This window comes from Berghia stephanieae, chromosome 5 (genome assembly GCF_034508935.2).
Source record: "Berghia stephanieae isolate SIO BIC M18660-M18661 chromosome 5, UCSD_Bste_1.3, whole genome shotgun sequence".
Taxonomy (NCBI): domain Eukaryota; kingdom Metazoa; phylum Mollusca; class Gastropoda; order Nudibranchia; family Aeolidiidae; genus Berghia; species Berghia stephanieae.
In genome coordinates this window covers 19,426,997-19,449,241 of record NC_088364.1, presented here as the reverse complement: position 1 = coordinate 19,449,241, position 22,245 = coordinate 19,426,997, and the positions used below count along the sequence as shown (strand labels likewise).

At 34.3% G+C, this 22,245-nt stretch overlaps 1 protein-coding gene across 1 annotated transcript in view; it reads left to right on the top strand.

Annotated features, from left to right (window-relative positions):
* The window catches only part of LOC144972552 (tubulin-specific chaperone D-like), a 45,209-nt gene extending 23,750 nt beyond the window's left edge, over positions 1-21,459 (top strand). The window contains exons 20-37 of the mRNA XM_078913888.1: positions 144-198; positions 1,155-1,217; positions 2,453-2,508; positions 3,999-4,083; positions 5,307-5,361; positions 6,799-6,954; positions 7,734-7,874; positions 9,206-9,289; positions 10,683-10,784; positions 11,608-11,661; positions 12,359-12,497; positions 12,989-13,110; positions 13,574-13,651; positions 15,200-15,289; positions 16,496-16,583; positions 17,955-18,064; positions 19,884-19,968; positions 21,317-21,459. Of these exons, the coding sequence (XP_078770014.1) occupies positions 144-198; positions 1,155-1,217; positions 2,453-2,508; positions 3,999-4,083; positions 5,307-5,361; positions 6,799-6,954; positions 7,734-7,874; positions 9,206-9,289; positions 10,683-10,784; positions 11,608-11,661; positions 12,359-12,497; positions 12,989-13,110; positions 13,574-13,651; positions 15,200-15,289; positions 16,496-16,583; positions 17,955-18,064; positions 19,884-19,968; positions 21,317-21,328 (1,575 nt within the window). The 3' untranslated portion in view covers positions 21,329-21,459. The remainder of the gene's footprint in view (positions 1-143; positions 199-1,154; positions 1,218-2,452; positions 2,509-3,998; positions 4,084-5,306; positions 5,362-6,798; positions 6,955-7,733; positions 7,875-9,205; positions 9,290-10,682; positions 10,785-11,607; positions 11,662-12,358; positions 12,498-12,988; positions 13,111-13,573; positions 13,652-15,199; positions 15,290-16,495; positions 16,584-17,954; positions 18,065-19,883; positions 19,969-21,316) is intronic.
* Positions 21,460-22,245: the final 786 nt, after the last annotated feature.

Below are 22,245 nucleotides of genomic sequence, written 5' to 3'. Positions count from 1 at the left end.
TTTTGTTCATCTAAGCAACGTATCTTTCATATTTCTTTTTTTTTTTAATTTTAATTTTTATTTTTTTATTTCCTGGTATTATTTTTATTATTTCAAAGTCAAATTTTGTGCTTAGATTTTCTATTGTTTTGTTCTGTTTTCAGTTAGAAGATGCAAAAATGTTCCGTAGACATGGAGGAGAATATATGAGGACAGCAGGTATGTTGCATATTTTAACCATCTCACCTTATTTTGTTTGTGATTTTTAAAAAATAAAAGGACTTGATACAGTTCCCTCATTGCAAAATGTCTTGTGTAGTATGTATGAGTTCTGGGCAATATGGTCATAGTGTTTTCAGGTCAGTGTACGATTGTAGTTCTTTGGTACTGAAAAAAACTCCCCCAAAAATTGTCTCTATTCTTACAAAACGAAATTTGTTGTCACAGGGGTCTATCTTGAAGAAAGACTTTGATAACCCAAGTGTCAGTCGGAGTACAATACAACGAAGTGGGTAAAATGGCTTCATTTCTCGGCTGAGGAATTTAAAAAAAGAGATGTGAACAGTAAGGTTCGAACCATGGTAATCGTGTCAGGTTTGAACCTGAAAGGGTCCGTCTAAATTGATTGATATTTGAAGAATAGTTTTTCAGTCCAAAATGAAAAAAACAATCCAAAACAAAATAATATGCTTTTTTTTAGTACATAACACTTGTTAATCACCATTGGATGGACAGGAATGCTGGCAAAGAACCAGACATAAATCAGGAATGAACAAGGACATTTTGTATACATGTATTGTGCTCTGCTGTTCCTTGTAGATTTGAGTTGCTTTGTATAATTTGAAAATAGTTAAACGCTTATATTTTTTAACATGATATATCCTAAGGTCATAATGTTTGTAGATATATGACAGAAAATGGATGCTTGTGTTTGTCCATTATGAACATTGTGTATGTGTTTATGGTTATGTGTGTGTTTGCTTCTTGAAAAGATAGCTCGTGGGTGAATGTGTTGTGTGTGTAGGTGTGTTTGTGTATGTGTGAGTGTGTGTGTGTTTCTGGTAATTGTGTTTTTGTTTGCTAGATTAACAGAATCAATATTCTTGTTTTTCTGACTTCTCATAGACAATAATTAAATACCAATAAACAAATAATTATTTTCCCCCTTTCTCCAGTGTGTTGTTTGATAGACCGATGTGCTTTGTCCCAGATGCCTTTCCACAACAAACCTGTGATAGGTATGTAGTCACTGTTTTTGTCAAATCAAATCCTTTTCTTTCCTCAAATCTCAGCCTATATGTAACCCAGAGCTGCAAGCCGGTGTTATGTCAGGGTAATCCAGATATTGGAAAAGGTTTTTAAGTTAATAGGACTGGAAATGTGAAATTTTAGTTTTTAATACTTAAAGAAATTATATTCATTCGTCTCAATTTAACATAAAAGCTTAACCCATTAAAAAAATAATAATCAAATTTCCTTTATATATTCATCCCATTGGGGAAATTTGTCTTTAGGGTCTATTCCAAAGGAAGACTGGAATAACCCAGGCATCAGCGTCAGTGTAGCACCACAAACTGAATTAGGGTGAGGTGACGTGCCCAAGGCGGCATAGCGCAGCAGGTATTCGAACTCTGTACTTTTCTGGTCCGAGGCAAAGACTGTACTGCTGAGTCATGCTGCTACCCTCTCCCGGAAATATTCTCTCTATTCTACCGGAATGAAATTTGTTGTCTCAGGGGTCTATCTATTTTTCATATTTTTTAGCTATAAAAACAATTTTTACATCTAAGCTACCTCAAAATAATACTGTTTAGGGGCAAAGAATCACAGATCGATATTTTCATGTACACATTGGTCTGGAGCAAAACAAATTGGCCATGTAAATTTGTGACCCACTTCATAATTACTGAGTTATATCAGAATAAACCAGATGATGAAAATAGAGTTTAAATTCAAAATAATCAGAATTAGAACATCTCAGCTTTTTAAAGAACTCCCTCAACTCAGTGATGGCATTTAATTTGAGCCAAAAGTTATAAGCTATAGTTAGAATTCTATTTAATTTTTAGAATTTCAATTTTTCTGGTATCCATCTGTTTGGACCCAGACAAAATGCCATTTTAAGCAACAATCTGTCACATTTTAATATAATTAAGGCATATTACTCAATGATTATGTGTGATTTGTATTGTGTTTTATTTTTTATGATAGATTCACATTATTAACTTAAATGCCAATAATGATGTAGTCATTTCAGTTGTACAGTTCCTCCTCTATAACCTACTTACTTATCCAAACCAGCAGTGAACAACTGAGCTCCAGCCCTTTGGTTTTGTGCCATGACATAAAAAAATTGGATATCTGTTGAAGATGGTACTCGTGACTGTATGGTGTGTTATTGTTACTTGGATTTGGGGTGGGAGGAATGTGCACCTAAGTTTGCTACTTAATTTTAAAAAAATTCAACTTTCAGATCTGTGGTTGTCAGTGATCAGTGAGTGTCTCAAACATATTGAACCAGAGATCCAGGCAAGTAATACTCGGTTGCTTCATCATCGTTGCCTTTTTCACCCTGGTTCAGGGTATAGGCCACAGAAAAAACGTTTCCGTCCTTCTCTATCCTGAGCTAACTTTTTAAATTCTTTCATGTCTTATCACTTCTCTGTATTTGTCTGTTGTCCTTCATTAATTCTGTCTTTGCAGAAACTCTTTTGGTCGCCCAATCTAAAAAAAGGATTTGATTTGTCCGTCTGTGTTTCTGTAACAGTGAGTTTTACGTAAGGGACGTTAACGCTTCGACAACCCCCAACCTGGAGGACCAGGTGACTCAAAAAGGGGGAGTCACACACCATTAGTCACCTTTTACGACTCACTGGCTTGGCATTGGGCTATTCTTGCACCCTCTCAGTTGATGGACCCCGGATACCACACGGAGAAATACTTGGTTGCCTCATGTCTATTCTGATTATTTTGGAGAATGAATGAGTCATCAAGTATCCTGAACAAAAAAATACAGAAGGGATGTCTGACCTGCCGTTTTCAAAATGGTATTATGTTGAGAAGAACTGGATGCTGGAAATTGACAAATAGCCACAAATATAAAACCCGAGGTTCATTTCTAATCATTATGATGGAGAATAAACACAATTTCTTACTTTGCAAAAAAAAAACAAACCCCTGAAAGTTGGTATTTCTCATCATTTCAATGCTAAATTCACTTTTTGGTTAACGATTCATCCCGGCATAATACCAATTGAAGACGACGGGTCACATATATGAAAAAAAAAGAACATGGTAAATTTTCAGGTGTTTACAATGCTAAATGAAAACAACGCTTTATTTATTCCCCCCAGCAGACCATATGGAAGAATATTTCCATTTCATACATTGCGAGTCCTTTTTTTTTTGTTCTAACACTCTTACATTTTCTATCCTTGCCAATAGCTGGTTTCTAATTCACACCTGAGTCGAGTAGCCTCGAATGAGATGATCCTTGAATTTGCAATTGGTCTGCCATTTCACACGTACAGATTGATGGAATTAATGCATGGAACCTTATCTATCTTTGACTTTTGAACATTATTAAGTTTTTGTTTTAATTAGCATGTATTTTTATTTTATTTACATTTTATATGTGTTTGTTAAATTTTTTTTTTTCTTTTTTTGTATGATAAACTTTTAGTGGCTGGTCCCGTTAGGTCAATTGGTAGAACATTTGCTTCACACACCAAGGGACTGAGATGAATCCTGGGTGAAAAAGAGATTTTTTTCCAACCCCCTCTATGTACCCAGCAGTTATTGGGCAGCCAAGTCTGTTAGATCTGGTGGATCGTACTTTACAATAGACTAGCATCCTATCCAAAGGGTAGCAAACAATTGCTTTTGTCCGTTTTACAGTATAGAAACCAGAATAAACTCTGGCTCTTGGGCCTAATGGCTCTGAAGGACACATAAAGGAAAACAAGTACCTAAATTTATATTTATGTGTCTTTTGGTTTTTTTTATTTTCTTCCTTATAGAATGCAGCCGTAGGTGCCATACCATCATTCCTATCAGAATACTACACTGAGGGGCCAGAGAGAAAAGCTGTGCTTGATAAGCAAGGTGTGTGATAAAAAAAATAAATATTGTTCATGTGGGCAGTTTTAAGGATAATTAGGCGATCCCTCAATATTTCATATTATATTTATTTTCTTTCTCTTTTATATTAATGTTCAAGCCATGTTTTGTGTCAGCATATTATGTCAATGTGTCATGTAAGCCTTTTTAGTCTTCAAAATATGAATTATTTTTAAATAAAAAAGCTTTAATATGGCACTGAAGGTCATCGAAGTAACTTTGTCAAAACATTTTCATATAATAAAAGTAATAATATAAATCATTTCTATGACGCATATTCCATATACAAACAGCTCTAGGCGCCTTATTAATACAGATATCAATGCCACAATTACGGGTCATACACAAAAACATGCCTAAGATGTTTGGACCAAGAAAAATAAAACTATATATATATATATATATATATATATATATATATATAATATATATATATATAAAGGAAACTGACTTTAATCTATCAAATATTTTCTAATGAGATAATTCTTAATATTTGTCTTTAAAATAGTTTCTGTATATCATGGGATAACCTGTTTGTCCCCAATACTGCCCATATATTGTTGAGTAAGATATATGAATATTTTTATGGCTTTGCGGTAATTTATCTAATCTTGTAACAAACCAAGCAATGTTGGGCATGATCAGTAACCAACTAGGTGACAAAACTCTGGGCCTTGGGTAAAGCATTTTACACATGTTAGCCCATTTGACTAAGTGTGAATGAATGTCTCTTGGCAGTAATGGCTTGGATAGCACAAAAAGGGCGACACAGGTGATCGGCACTGTATGAAATTGAGATTTGGTTTCATAAGGCCCTGTTAGGGAATAAATGAAGCAATGTGAAGTGCAGTGAGCATAGAAAATTCATTGGAAATGCACTTAAAATATGTCAATATTTTCGTTTTTAATTCGTTTTGTGAAAGAGCTTTTGTTGTGAATAATTTGACGTCGGCCCCTATATAAAATTATGTTAAGGGTGGTGAATGCCATGCCCGAAGGAAAATGGTAAGAATAAAAATATGGTAAGTAATGTTACTTGCCAACATTAGAAAGGTTTAAAGAGCTCATATTTAACTGTAAAAAGAAAGTATTATTATTATTATTGTTTTCTTTTTGTTTTTGTTTTTTAAATTTGAAACTTTATAGACATATCAGGTGCTTAAATTAGTCATATTAATTAAATGTATATGCAAATTCTCTTTTTACAGAGTCAGTCGTTTCTTTATTCATGAAAGAACTCCAGTCACCAAATCAAGCTACCAGGTATGTATCATTTTGCATATTTTTATGCTTGTCTGACATATTGGAAAATGATGTTTCTTCATTGAATCATTTAATTAATTGATAATAAGAAGACAATTTATTTCTATAGCTCCTGTCCCATACAACATAGCTCTAGGCGTACAATAGACATGGCATAAAATGCACATTATAATGATAAATATTGAATTGTAAGCTTCAATTTATTAGACGAAGACAGATACAATACACATTACAGAATTTTACTCAAACATATTATCGCATTTAAAAGATAAAAACACAGAATTATTTTTCAAATGTAAATTGTGGTAAATAAAAACCCCTGTGAGGTGACACGACAATTAATTAAATTATTTATGTATTACTTTATATACCTTGGAAGTGTTATAAACAACAGTGGGAAGATGAATGATTATATAAAAAATAGAATTGGAAACCTTAGACGAGCTTTTACTTGTAGTTCCTTCATTCAATATGGAACTCGGCAGTACTATTCATCCATATCTTGATCAAAATATTTGCTTTGAGTTAAAGGGTTACATAATGACGTAATTTGTGTATCATTGTGTGCCAGAGGAAGAATTTAGAGGTTCTAAATCATCATTCTACTCAGTGAATTGTTGTTCTTAATCTTTGAAATATGAATTTGCATTGCATACTCTCCTTTTGTTCGACATATGTTTCAGGAGTATTGGAAAGGTAATAAATAATAAAGAGTAATTTTATCTTCTAAACCTCAGCAAAATGATATTTTAGAAACTAAATTTCTATCTTATACAGTTCTAGTCATCAGGTAGAATTCCTTTTTTTGAATAAACCTGTCCCCGCAATTTTTTGCCATTTCAAACGCCAAAATTTGCCATCAAAATAGCAAAATTTGGCCTAGACATGTTTGTCCGTTACTTAGTGCCAATTTTGGATGCTAGCATTGAAAGTTGCTGTCTTTTCACAATTTTTCATAGCTTTTGTTTTTTTTGTTTTTTTTTTAAATCATCAATTTAGCCTAAAAACGGCGAAAATTGCGGTTTTTTGCGGCTAAATAAAAATTTGCGTCTTTTTGCGGTCAAGGGTGAAATTTGCAGACGCGAAAAACTGCGGGGACAGATAAACCCTTCTCATCCTTGCCTGAATCAAGTGAGGTAGTCGTTCTTCAGAGCCATTATGCCCATGAGGCTGGAGTTTATCACCGGTTTATATAGCATGAAATGGACAAGAGCAATTGCTTGCTACCCTTCGGAAAGGACATTAGTGTATTGCAAAGTACTTTCTGCCAGATCTAACAGACCCAGTTATTCTGGTCAGTAAAATATCTTGATTACACCCAGAATCGATCACTATCCCTTTTCATGTGAAGCTGATGCTCTACCAACTTAGCTCTCAGGAGATAATTGAGTTTGCTCTGGACTGAAGTTTTTTAACATTAGCTCTTTCTATTTATAGGCAAGGTCACAGTCTGGCTCTTGGTGCTCTACCAGCTCCCATGTTGAAAGGTCAGGTGTCAAGGGTCATCAATGGCCTCATAGAGGCTACCAAAATCAAAGAGAAGGAAGAGCAAATGGCTGAAGCAAGACGGGATGCAGTGATTGCATTATCTAGGTATTCTTGAATGCTGACTAATCAATGATCTAGGGAATGAAGTAATGTCTTTTTCTGACTAGGTCTTTGTGTATGTAGTTGTGGTCCCTCAGAGCCATTAAGTCCATGGAGCTGAAGTTTATCCTGGTTTCTATAGCGCGAAATGGGCAAAAGCAATTTTGCTACTATATGGATAGGACGCCAGCCTATGGCAGAGCAATTTCCACCATATCTAACAGACCTAGCTACCCAATAACTACTGAGTGAACTTTGGATCAGAAAAACAAAAAATCTTGACTTCACGCAGGATTAATCCCAGTTCCTTTGCATTAAAACGTTTGCTCTACCAACTGAGCTATTGGGACCCTCTTATATGTATTTGTTTTTCATTAAATCCATTTTATTATCATTCCTTTGTGTAAACTTCATTTATTACTCACAATTCTTTTTTTTTTTTTCAAACTGCAAGTTGATTCTGAAATATGGCGCCACAAAATGCAGGATGAGAGCTGATAAAATGAAATTGGATCAATAAAATGAATGTGAACATGTGTTAAGAGAGTATTGTGAAACCTTTATTGTTAAATCTGCGACTCCTTCAACAGAAGTGGTTTGCTGTTTTTAATTGAATGTGAGCCTCAATTTAATATACGAAAACAGATAAAATGGACTTTTCGGGTTTCCCTTTTATCAACACAAAACAGGATGAATGAAACACTACAGATGAATGGGATAATGTGGTAGTGGCGTTGTAAGATAAATCACCTTATTTTTTTATGAATCATTTATTCCTCTCTCAGTGTTTGTAAAACAGTGGGTGTTGAAGACAGCAGTGACAAAGAAAATGTGATAAACAAAAGATGTCTAGAGGAAGTCTATCATGCTTTGTTTGGGGCTATGAAAGATTATACACTGGACAGCAGAGGGGATATAGGAGCTTGGTAAGTGGATTGAGTTACCTTATGCCCTTAAGCATCGTTCTTTGTAATAACCCCCCCCCCCCCCCCCCAAAAAAAAAAAAATGAAAAAATAAAACAATACAAAAAAAAAAAAACAACAAGAAACAAAACAAAAATAAAAACGCCAAAAAAAAACTAGAGCATATATATAAGGCAATATCCAATAAACATGATCAAAGTGCTTTACAAGGGGTCCCTATAAGGCAATATCCAATAAACATGATCAAAGTGCTTTACAAGGGGTCCCTATAACGCAATATCCAATAAACATGATCAAAGTGCTTTACAAGGGGTCCCTAGCTAACAGCAATATCCAATAAACATGATCAAAGTGCTTTACAAGGGGTCCCTAGCCAACAGCAATACTTAACTCACTCAACCCTAACATCGACTATATTTGTAGTTTACCTGGGTTTACTTTAGTATCAACGCTAATGTTTTTAGTTTTTACATGTAAATGGTAGTTGAATAAAACTATCTATGTACATGCTCATTTTAATACATTTTTTCCAATTTTGAAAAGTAGCAAAAATCTCTAGGATTGAATAAGTTAAACAAGTAGGACCAGACATGATGCCTCTTAGGCGATAGTTACATTTTTTTTTTCGACAGAGGCAATGCTATTAATGGCCAGGTACTCACTTTACATATGAGTATGGTGAGAGAATGTGAGTTAGCATTCCTCAGAGCGGGACTTGATCCCTTTACCTTCCGAGCCGAAGGTTTGTGTCATACCACTAGACAACATAGCTACACTAGTAGGCTGCAGAAGCTGTGGAATGTAAAAAGTAATGAACACAAAAACAAATAGGCTATAATAGCTTCTAACAAAACAGATCAGAATACCAAGTACAGAATGTTTTGGGCTTAAAACCCTTTTCAGTCAATAATAATAATAACAAAAATAGAAAAAAACGCTAATACAGCATCAAATCCAGACAGATGGCAGTAAAATATTGATTGGCAAATACGATGTCAACATGTAACCATGTAAATGACAAGACAAAATATTGTGTTATAATTCTCTTATTTGCAATTGAAATTATTAGTGAGAAAGAATTCCTGCTTTAATGGGAATATCCAGTGACATGAGTCTTGTGCCAACTATTTAATTTTATCAAGAAGAATGGATTTGGATACTTAAAAAGTATTATGTCATACCTCTGATTATTTTAGATTTAAATTCACTTTTTGTGATCTGGTTAACCTGGACATGATACTGGATAGAGGTGGTAGGTCACAATTTTGTGTATCATTCTTGTTACTCTTAAATATTTTTTGTATTTATTTGAATGTCTTTGATCATCCCATAGGGTGAGAGAAGCGTCGATGCAAGCACTCCACGACCTCACCAGTCTCGTATCCTCCTCAAACCCCAAGATGCTATCCAGTCCAATGTGAGTATTTCCTCTGAACTGTGTTTGTTTATCTTCTATCTTAAATATGAAGATTATCTCTAAATGTTGAAGTTCACTACTGGAATGGAAATTTAAAAAATCATCTTCACATTGCAGAATTATGAAATTTTGGCCCCAGTTTTAGAACTTCATGAGCATTTCTAAGTCATTAAAACTTATTGAAAATGAAAGTTGATGTCAGACTACATTATTTTTTGAGGATTGTTGATCTATAAAATTAACTAAAGTGACAACCGTTTTTATCTTCTAAGAATTATGACTTTTGAAATTTTCATGTAGGTAGGTCTGATTTTGAAAGTATTTTAGACTTTGCTAATTCTTGGGAAAATAAATGATTGGATTTACAATTTAAATTTAAATTGAGCTTTTATAAAGCGCAATATCCACTAAACATGCTCAAAACGCTTTACACAGGGTCCCTGACCAACAGCAACAGGTAACATGAAGAACGAGACATGACGCCTGTTAGGCGATATTACATTTTTTTCTGACAGAGACAATGCTGTTAAGAGTACAGTGAGAGGATGTGAATAAAGAGCTTTTTCCAAGGACTCAACTATGCGCCGAGCGAGGCTCGAACCCAGGACCCTCCGATCCAAAAGCAAATGTCATACAACAAGACCACATAGCTACAGTAATTTAGTACAAAAGTAATTAATAAAAAAGTATCATCAGCTTTTTGGATTGGTTCTCATTTGTTTTGGCACAGTTAATAATAATAATAATAATAATAAATGGCATTTATATAGCGCTTTACCCCGTTGTCACAGGCTCTAAGCGCTTTACAGTGATATAAAACAAAACATATTACAGTGAGACAAGTGTGAAGGAAACGTGATACGAATTCAATTTAACAACAACAAAATATGAAAATAATATTGCAACATTATGACGTAAAAAGATAAAACTTTAAGCGAGATTTGAACGTTGTCAACGAATCCGAGCATCTCACGTGTGACGGGAGAGAGTTCCAAAAATGGGGGCCGAAAATTGAAAAGACTGTTCACCTATTTTACGCAATGGCTTAGGTTTGACAAGGATTGATTGGTCATTGCTTGACCTCAAGTTTCTATTGGGGACATATATGTTTAGAAGGTCTTTAATATAGGAGGGACTGTTCGTGCTCAGGGATTTGTAGACAACAGTACAAATCTTATAGGCAACTCTTTTTTCAACAGGAAGCCAATGTAACTCACGGAGAAGAAGAGTTGCTGACGGGTATTTTTTGTTATTGCGTACAATGAGCCTGGCTGCGTTATTTTGAGCAACCTGAAGTTTGCTAATTTTGTCTTTAGTTAAGTGATAAGGAATGACAAATATTTAATTTTAATTTTAAAAATATTTAATTTTAATTTTTTATTCATTTTATTAGAGTGAAGCAAGTATTCTGTTGTCTAGTCCAACAAGCTGTCGAGAAAATTGACAGAACTCGCAATCTGGCAGGAATCTTGTTCAGCCGTCTTTTGTATCACAGGTTGGTACCTTTTAAAAAAATTATTAAATAATACAATAAACTTAAGACTCTTGGATTAGTATTTAGAACATTAGAAAATCATCATAACAGGAAGTAACTAGAAAAGAAACAGCATCCTTGATAAGATAGATATGTTTAAGTTTCCCACATTCTTTCTCTTTTGCTCTATCTAATCCTCTTCTTACTGTCCTCTCTGAAAGATTTTGTAGAGATCCTGCTGATGTTTTCTTCCTGTTTATCTTGATAATATGTGTTAGACGTCTTCATTTCAATTGTTTTTTTTTTTTTGTTTTTTTTTTTGGATGATCCACATTGCTATTTTTATGTTATAGTGCCAATTTTATATTTATTCACAATTGTGGAATATCAGAATTTAGATTTCAACATTCGACTCGAATTGACATGCTTTGAATGCGCTTGTATTGGCAATATCACATTTGTAGAATGTCTAGATGTGATATTCATCTCTATCTATAGTTGACATGCTTTTAACACTTATAATGACTTATATTGGCAGCATAATATATTTGTAGGCCATCGTAATCTAACATCCATCCCCCACTTGAGTTGACATGCTTAATGTAAATGTGTACAGATGTATAATAGCAGCATCACATTTGTAGAAGTCAACATTCGTTCATTGACTTTATTTGTGAGCTTTGGGTGCACACGTGCATTTGTTGCAGTCAGAATTTGCTTGACTTGAGATTCTAGACACATTATTCTTGGTCAAAATGTCACTCTAGAGATTCTGCTATTTCTATTGATACAGGCAATTAAAATTTTATTCTTTTTTTTTTTTTCATCCTCTTCTCTTCTGCAGTCCGCCCATTCCAAACATCCCCAATGAAGAAAAGATAAAAGGCATATTTCCAAAGTAAGTAGCCATGTGAGACATTTATTAATGTTATGAAAGTGCTGACAAAATCAATGATGGTGTTGGAAGCATGAAATTCAACAAGTCCCCTCACTACCTTATCCACCGTTCCCTGAAAACTGATGATGTATTTAAATACTTTATTACACCCCCCCCCCCCGACCGTATAGGGAGAACCCTAATCTGACCTCTCATCTCAAACTGGCATTACCAGGTGACCAGCAAATAAGTTCCTCTGAAAATTTTAAAATAAAATCCAAGCAAATCAGCACAGTCACATCAAACTTTACAGGAGTAATAAGAAGTTTATTGGATTACCTGTGTCAAAATTAGAAGCAGATCCGTTGGTTGCAGTTTGATTTTTATCACTTGAAAAAAACTATACCTATTGTCCTTAACATGACTGAACATAAATGAATCCAAGATTGATGTATTTGATGATAAATTCAATTAATGACACCTAAACTATTTAACATAATACTTTTTAAGGCAGTTGGTCACCAATATTCTTTATAACAAAAAAACTAAAAATCGACATGGAATTTTGCACGCATTCCGCTTTATGTCAGCCCATGTGTTATGTTTTATTTATAAGTAATAATTGAGCACCTTAAGAGCACCGGTTAGCTCTAATCCGTCATTCAGCCTATTTTGCCTTTCAATATTTATTTGTATGTTTTTATTGTTTTCTTCCTAGATCAAAGGTGCGCGCCACCAACTGGGCCATCGAGTCAGACACATTTCCCATGTTTTCAGGGTTATTCGCCTTCCCAGATTTCATTTACAGCCTCATGTTGGGTATGATCGTCAGCGTTGGAGGTCTTACCGAGTCGATTGTAAGTGTATTTCTTTTGACAAAGTTAACCATCCTATGATACTGAAATTGGATTCAATGTGCTAACGTGATGCAAAGCCACTCACCTCTTGATCTTTACTATCAGTCAAGATACAATGACTTTTCTCATAAGAAAAGCAGACTTTTTAATGATATTTTTCAGTTCGTTTTTTTTTTTTTTTTAATCCTAGAGGAGTCTTCTAAATCTAATCTATGTTTTAAATAGTTTTAAATGTTATGTGGTTGTCCAACTCCAAACAATAAAAACCAGAGGTTGCTTTGAAAGTACTTGAATTACTTTGAATTATGATTATTATATTATTGTTGTTGTCGTTATCATCATTATTATTATTATTATTATTATTATTATTATTATTATTATTATTATTATTATTATTATTATTATTATTATTATTATTATTATTATTAAGATTTCTATAATTTACCGAATAAAAGAATCTGCATATGTTTTTAAATTTTGTTCAAATCCAGGTGAAATATTCAAGCCAGTCACTCCAGGATTACATGAGAACTCTGTCAAGAGACGTAGCAGCCCTCACTAGCTTTGTAGAAGTGCTGCTGACAGTGTTCAAGGACTATCAGAAAGATGACAGGTATGAACTGGGTGGGAGCCCTCAACTTCCTCATTCGTCTTGCAGTGTCATGTTTGTCTCCCTTCTAATCCCCATTAGTATATCCTTTGTTCACGTCCATACATTATTCTGGTTTTTTTTTTCCCTATCACTTGACATTTTCTTTGCCCTAGTAAGGTTCCTTAACAAGAAGGAAACTCAAATCCATTAATACCCCCCCCCCCCCCCCCCCCCAAAACAAAAACAAAAAAACAACCCCGAGCTTTTATATAGTTCAATATCCACTAAACGTGCTCAAAGCGCTTGACAAAGGTACTAAATCACACCTGGGTCGATAGGGAATGTATATGAGATTATATACCCCCCAAAACCATATATATATATATATATATACAGAAAAGCATCCATTCAAATACACAGCGGTATCCCATTATCGTAATATTATGATCAATCATTGTATAATTAATTTGTTTTTATACTTCAGGGTGTGCGTTCCTTTGATGAAGACCCTGGATCACATGTTGTCATGGGGTGTTTTGGATTGTCTTCCATCTGCTGAGAGGTAAATTTTATCCATATTTTTGGGTCAGTTGCCAGGTTGGATTTTAAATGTCAAATTAAAAAAAAAATAAAACAAACAAAATATAGAAGAAAAAACAAAAACAAAAAAGAATGTAGCTATTTTTTTAAATGCATTCATCTTAAATCATATACTTTTTAATGCTTTTTATATTTATGATGATGACCTGTAGGTCCCAGGTTCGAGTCCTGGTGATCTTTGAAAAAGGCTTTTTACTCGTACTATTTCTTCATACTGCTACTGAGGCATAAAATGACTTCCCAATGGTAACACCTCTGTCACTGTAAAAGAATTTTTAAAAATAAATTGTGATAGCAGCTCATTTGCAAGTTGGCAGTGCATGATTGCTGCAATCTGCTCAGTGGAAAAAAAATAGGATTCATTTTAAGAGACATTAATAAGATTCCACAAGGCTTATAAGATGACCATGGCACTCCAAACCCCAGTCTTAGAATAAAGGGCAATCTGTATGCAATTGAATCCTCTTCATAGATATTTGTGTTCTGATAAAAATGATACCAATATCAGCAAAATCGGATAATAAATAAAGAAGATAAGATTCCTTAAAGTTGGCGAAAAATGGGCCTAAATGTTCTTATGCAATTATTGTGAAAATGGCCATTTTTGAACCCAACTACAGCAATAAGTTACAAAGGTAGAGAGGTGAAAATTGGTAGATAGCTGCGCAAGGTTATAGAAATTATACTCTGGAATAACACATTTTGAGTGTAACATCAAAACAAAAATGATGCCTAAGAGGAAAACATTTAAAAAATTGCTCAATTGCGACCACATCTTGACGCGTCCAGTTCGCACAATGACTTGAAATGACTTGGAAGAAAGTACAATGTAAGCAAGCCTGGTATCATTCAAGAGTTCAATCTAGAAGCCTTTTTGACATTTTGCCATTATATATGAAAAAAAGGGCGAATTTTTAAATGGTTTGGTCCGATTCTTTATTCAAGGCCCGTTTCTTCCAGGATTTCGATAAAAAAAAAAAGAAAAGAAATATAAAGCAGTTTTTTAGGTCATTTGAGGTGCCATATGTTTCAGCAGCCAATATTTTTTGATAGGGTAGCTTAAGCTTTTTAACCTCCACTATTCATAGCTCATTACAGTCGAATGCCTTCAAGACATCAGATTTTCAAGATGCCCCTCCCTTTCAAAATCCATTAATTTTCCGCAACGCATTTTCACTTTTACCCACTTTCTTTACTCAACATTTCATCAGACAAAATAAACAACCACAAACATGAGATCCCGTTCAAAATAAAGACTAAAAAAAGATCTTTGGTTTCATATGATATTTTAATTAAAAATTGTTGTGGGTTCCTTTGAAGATTTTTAGTTGAAGTTTGTTAATTTTCACCGCTGTGTTCAATTTTTCAACTTAAAATTAATCTTCATTGCAAATTTTTAGATTTAAGATTGGCAAGAGAGAAATAACTTTAGTGTTAATAGGCTTACACTTGCATTCTTTCAATACTGTATGATTTAAGTCTTTATATTTTTTTCCTTTGATATCCCCAGTGATTCCATTCCAATGAAAATTATTACATTGATGAAAACAGAAATGCATAAATGTGGAAAACCAAAGAAAATCATGGCTGCTGCTGATGTGTAAGTTTGTTTAACTGAGCGACAAAGGATCTCAGTGTCATAGATTCTTTTCTTTAGCTGTGCTTTCATTTTTATTTTCATCCTGTTCATTAATTCATATATTTTGCTTTTGAGTAAAGTCTTAGAGGAATCACTTGTCATATATTTTGGCCCAAACGTGTAGAAGAATTATTACTCTCTAGGTGCCTATAAAGTCCTTTTAAGTATTCAAATGAGTTTGACATAAAACACATGTGGTGGTAACAGTTTGCTTTCAGGGCCATAAGATCCATAGAGCTGACAAACTTCATCCTGCTTCTTAAACATTGAATGGACAATAACAATAATTGTTTACTACCATTTTGATAGGATGATTGTCTATCGTAAAGCACTTTCCCTCAGATCTAACAAACTCAATTACACAAACTCTAATGTACAGATGGGTCAGAAAAAAATTTCAACCACATCCAAGACCAACACAAACCCTTTCACTCGTAAGGTGATTGCTCTGCCAACTGGGATAACAAGTCTACTATGTGATGGCTTTGATGGTTCGGTGGGAGAGTATCTCATCTTGTAACTAAAACTCGTTATACATGGTGTGGTTAGTGACCAGTTTGGTGATAAAACTCGCCCCTCAGCGTCTTGTCCTTGGGAAGGGCACTTGACACACATTACCCCACTCAATCTTTGAATGAAATGAATTCGTGGCTGTAGGCAGTGTCATACATTGTACAAAAAGGACACCTTACAGCCAACTTATTCTGCACCAAATGGAAATTTGATTCCATACAGCTTTCTGAGGAAACTCATGAAGCATTGAGCATGATGAATCCATTGTCATACACCATGTAAATGTTTATTGTGTATATGTTAATTTATTGATTGATTTGTTTATATATTTATATTACATTTGCTTATTTATTCATCCTTTTATAATAGAAATAGGTATAATATAGTTATTGCTCGCATTGCAGTGTCTAAAGGCAAAAGATAAATATTATTATATTTTTATATGTTAGTAGTTCTCTTCCTCCCTCACATTTTTTACACACAACTCTTCTTCTCCTCCTTAACTTTCATTCCCCTTTCTCGTCCCCCTCCTCCTCCTCCCTTTTCTCCTCCTCTTTTTCCTCTTGTTTATCCCCCTGTTTCTTCTTCTGTTTTACTTGCAACCCCCAAGATCCCCACTCCTTAAACTCTGTTTGTGTTGATTCACTTTTACAGATACTGTGGTCTTCTTCAGTTTGAAGGAACTCCCCGCGCCAAGAGTCTGCATGCCTTAATGATCCTCCTATGTCACAGCTATCCAAGGGTAAGGTCAATCTCAATCATTGGTCAATACATTCTCTCAATGACAAAATATCACAAATTGCTTTATGAGACTTTTGGTGATTTCAAACTAACTAGGTACACTGATAGTGCACTCTTGAATTCTCCATATATTCCCTATTTGAACGTCCTCTTTGTATTTCCTTTTATTGGGTGCTTTAATTATTATTCTATAATTTTTTTACTATCCCATTTTCTTCCTTTTTACTGCCGCTTAAATGGCCTAAATATGTACAAACTGGGATTTAGTAGATTTCATCTCACAAGCAAGAAGTGTCTGGATGCTGCAGTCAGTGGAGGTTTTAGATAAAAGATCCTCTTCTTTCCACCCAGCAGTGACTTGTATACCTAGGTTTGTTAGGTATGGAGTAAAGTGCATATTTTAATGGTGGCAAGCAACCATCTCTATGCAATTATGGCTACAGTGTAGCAGTGTACAGTGTTTATAGTGTTATGGCTATGCAATTATGGCTATAGAAAAGTGAGTGGAGCAGGCTCTTATGTTGATAACAACAAGAAATGAAGTGAGTAGGAAAGTGCCAGAAGTCAATAAAAGAGAATAAAAATTACACGACCGTGGATAGCTCACATGGTAGAGTAACGATCTCCCCGGCCAGGCGGAGTTGTCGTACCAGTAAGGTTGCGGGTTTGAGCCCCATTGCCGCCGCAATTTTTATTCTCTATTGTTTTCTGGCACTTTCCAATTATGGCTACAGAAATGGGTTTGACGGAATACTGAGAGATTCTCCAATACAACAATGAAACTACGGATATTTGGGGTATTAAGTATTAAGCACGAAATTACAACCATTTATCATAATCCTATCCAGTGAAGTCTATGCAATTTATCAGTTTTTTTCTGAATAGTAAATGAAGATGTATTTATGAATGTCAGCTCTTCCTTAAATGAATTTAGAAACATATCTTTTGAGAAAATTTTCTGCATGACATTGTAATTTCACAAGCCATCAAACAGGGTGACTTAACGTCAAGGAAAATTTTGCTTCTAGGGATTTAGACCATTTTAAAAAGTATTCTCAGCCTTGTTAAAGTTATTTTCCTTGAGATCCATTTAAGACAAAGGGGAGGTGGAGAAACCTCGACTCGAAGAACCTCTGGCATCAACGAAAATCTTCTTGCCATCCTTATTTTTTTAAAAAATATTTTTTTCGAGTGAGCCTGCTGAGCTTGTGTCAGATCTTCCCAGCCTTCATTTCTTCTTGCACAGCCCTTCTTCAAGTCCTCTCACTGTTCTCGCCAGAGGACTCAGCCTTAATGTTGAGTGAGACAATCAGTTCTTATAAATTTAATATTTGGAGATTAATTAGCTTCCACATTTGATGATTTGCTCTAGGTGAGAAAGACAACATCTGACAAACTGTATGAGGCATTGATGACGTATGACGAGGCTGTGCCAGTGGAAAGCATGGACGAGGTGATGACTATCTTGAGTGAGACCAGCTGGTATGTTAACGATAAAAAAAATTGTTAAAATAACTGGATGTAGAATAAGAGGGATGGATACGCACATGCATTGTTTTCTAAGTTTTCCAATATTTTTTTCTAAATAGTAAGACTTGATTATTAACAACCCATGTATAGATGTGTCATCATTCAAATGGCAATGGTTAAAATATTTCAGTGTGACCTAATTCTATTATATAATGCAGTGCTTTTTTCATTGTGCAGTAGACTTGCAGTGCTTCTATGACACTTCTGTAACAAGTACAACAGGTCTTTGTCATTGTACAGTAGACTTGCAGTGCTTCTATGACATTTCTGTAACGAGTACAACAGGTCTTTATCATTGTGCAGTAGACTTGCAGTGCTTCTATGACATTTCTGTAACGAGTACAACAGGTCTTTGTCATTGTGCAGTAGACTTGCAGTGCTTCTATGACACTTCTGTAACGAGTACAACAGGTCTTTATCATTGTGCAGTAGACTTGCAGTGCTTCTATGACACTTCTGTAACGAGTACAACAGGTCTTTATCATTGTGCAGTAGACTTGCAGTGCTTCTATGACACTTCTGTAACGAGTACAACAGGTCTTTATCATTGTGCAGTAGACTCGCAGTGCTTCTATGACACTTCTGTAACGAGTACAACAGGTCTTTGTCATTGTGCAGTAGACTTGCAGTGCTTCTATGACACTTCTGTAACGAGTACAACAGGTCTTTATCATTGTGCAGTAGACTTGCAGTGCTTCTATGACATTTCTGTAACGAGTACAACAGGTCTTTGTCATTGTGCAGTAGACTTGCAGTGCTTCTATGACACTTCTGTAACAAGTACAACAGGTCTTTGTCATTGTGTATCAGTTCCTCAGTGTTTTTTTTTAAACATGGATTACTAGTGGGCTGGGGATTTGTCATTGTACAGCAAATCTACAATGCTTCTTTGAAAGGTGGACAAGTGGATGAATTTTAGAGCTCCCAAATGGTATGGAAATGGCTTATGTTTGACAAGTTCTAGACATATGTTGGTTGCCATAGTAAGGAGGCAATGTGTAGTTGCAAATATCTTCCTAAAAGCTTTACAATTTCAGTGCTAAGCGATGTGGTAAACGTCTTAGAAAAGCGAATAATCTTACTTTACACAATCACATAAGAGAAAACCAAATAGCTACCAGCTGAAGAAGTCTGCCACAGAAGAATTGAGATATGGCACACTCTGAGGAGACCAGCCAATAATACAAGCTGGCAAGCATTAAATTGGGAAAGAGAATGACCAAGAAACACCTGGTGACATGTCCCAGATGCAGATGCAAATAAGACGGAAATTACTGAAAAGAACTGGAAAGACAGACAAGGATGGAGAGGATGATGGCGTGCTGTCATTAATAGCCTATGCTTTATGTTGAGCTTTTTAAGTTGAGATTTTATATTGCGTAATATCCACTAAACATGCTCAAAGTGCTTTACAGGGATCACTTACCAACAGCAACACTTAACATGTAGGACTAGACACAATGCCTGTTAGGCGATTTTACATTTTATCAGACAGAGATAACGCTGTTAACGGCCAGGCACCCATTTTACACTTGAGTACAGTGAGAGAATGTGAGCAAAGAGCCATTTCCAAGTACTAACTATGCGCTGTGCAAGGCTCGAACCCAGAACCTTCTGATCCGAAAGCGAGTGTCATACCACAAGACCACTTAGCTGCACAGTCTATGAACAGTGATGGGCAAGTGAGCCAGTAATATTATATTTGGAATAAGATACAGATATAGATATAGAACTTAATAGTTTTTATTTATTCTGTTGTGTCATTCTTAAGGGATGATGTGGATGTGGTTCTGATCAAAGAGAAAAGGAATGAATTGTGCGACTTGTTGGGTGTGTCTAGACCGGTGGCTGTCAAGGTAGGTCCAAATATCTCAATAATTTGTAATATTAAAAGATTTAAAAAAGAAAAAACATCCAAGTAAAGTCCTACAATTTTGAAATTATTTGTCCAAATTTTATTGAAAAATATATGAAAATGAACAAATCAGTTATTAAATGTTGGTCAAACAAATGTATTTTCTGAATATTCCCAAACTTTGGTCCAATAACGCAATAAGGTAGAAATGTCATTACGTCACCACCTTCTACTTTTCTGATTCCAAAATTCTTGGAAGTGTGTATGTAATCAGATTTTTGGGATATTGATTATGAATAGGTTGCAGATATTGAATCACAAGGTGGCATAACTATTTTAGTTATAGGGTTTATAGGCACATTATTAGGATAACAGGACGTAAAAGAACGAGGATGGATGATCTTTATTGATGACCAGCATATATTTAAACCAGAAAATAAAATGCCGTCACTCTGAAACCAGAAGATCAATTATATTAGGTATGTATCCAGTCCTCCGGAAGAGTGGTTTTACACTTCCACTGAGATTGGAACTAGTTTTTCTGACTGCACACTTTTGATCCCTATTTGGTCTTATGTCAGGGATAAATGAGGTAGTGAAAACTAAACTTTAAGTCTTAATTATAAAGTTTGAGTCACATTGATATTATTTGTTTTAAAAAAAATAACTGCAATATCATGAGGAGTCAAAAGTTAAATTTTGTATTATTTTTTTTTATCTAGTTCAATATTCAGATCTTTGCTCAACTCTGACATGATATCAAATCGAGTTGTAAAGTTAAAAGATATGGGTGTCAAAATCAGCAATTAAGATGGAATTAAAAGTAAAATGAGTGTACAATGCGTTATGTAATATAACATAAATGCACAAACGTTTGGGCACGTTTAGTGGATATTGCACTATAGATAGAATGAAAATGACGTCACTCAGGTCTTTTTTATTGCTTTTTGCCATCCTTGTTCATGAGTAATTCTCACTTAACTGTATTAATCATACTATAAAAGTTCATGGTAACACAGAGTTTTATGTGTTGGCCCGTTATACTTCCGGATGTCAATGTTGTGAGCTTCTTGGCCAAGGGCATACTATCTATATAAAAAGCTCACGTTAAAGTTAAAGTTAACATCAATGTAGATAATGTGTAGTAATCTAATGATACGAATATAAAGTATTCAGAAATTATAATAATTTGTGACATCATTTAGAAGTATTTAAATGTCTTCCAGTGCATTATCATACGGATACAATATTGGCACTAACATTGATAAGGGCAATAACTCAATAATAATTGTACACCATAAAAAAAGCTGTTCATTAATTTTCTCATTTGTTTTGCTTTTCTTCATCAGAAATCCTCATGACCGTGAATGGCTCCATTAACTCACTCAATCCTAGAGATTTTTGCTACTTTTCAAAATTGGAAAAAAATGTCTTAAAAGTGAGCATGTCCAGAAATAGATTTATTCAACTATCATTAAAATGTTAAAACCAACGACATTAGCTTTGAAACTACGCCTATAGTTTGTCTCATAAAAATGTTATAAATAGGCATGGGGTAAAAGTAACCCGCGTAAACTACAGATATAGTCGGTGTTAGGGTTGAGTGAGTTACGACTAGATTGTGTTGCTCGATGTGTGTTCATTGTTGAGGAGATGGCTTAGCTTACAACTTGCATAGACGTATGGAATTTGCAAACCTGTGCTCTTTATTTTATTTCGCTGTACTGTCTATGCAATAGACATCTGTGCAGAAACATGATTATTGATTTTATTATGCAAATAACGCATAATTAATATTGCTCATTGTCATCGTCATCATCATCATCGTTATTATTATTATTATTATTATTATTATTATTATTATTATTATTATTATTATTATTATTATTATTATTATTATTATTATTATTATTATTATTATTATTATTATTATTGTTATTATTATTATTGTTATTATTATTGTTATTACTATTATTATTATTATTATTATTATTATTATCATCATCATCATCATCATCATCATCATCATATCATCATCATCATCATCATCATCATTTTGATCTGCGATATTGATGCATTTTATTAATGAGTGAAGTATTAATTGAATAAAATTTGTATTCAGAACTCTAATGAATGAATTCACTTTAAAAAAAAAAGAAAAAAGTGATGTTGATAGAGTTTAACCAATATTTGAATTTTATTCCCTGTAGTCTTTGTAGCAATCTGTTCAAAAACGTGTAACTCATTGTTGCTGTTCATTTAAAGCCATGGTGGGATT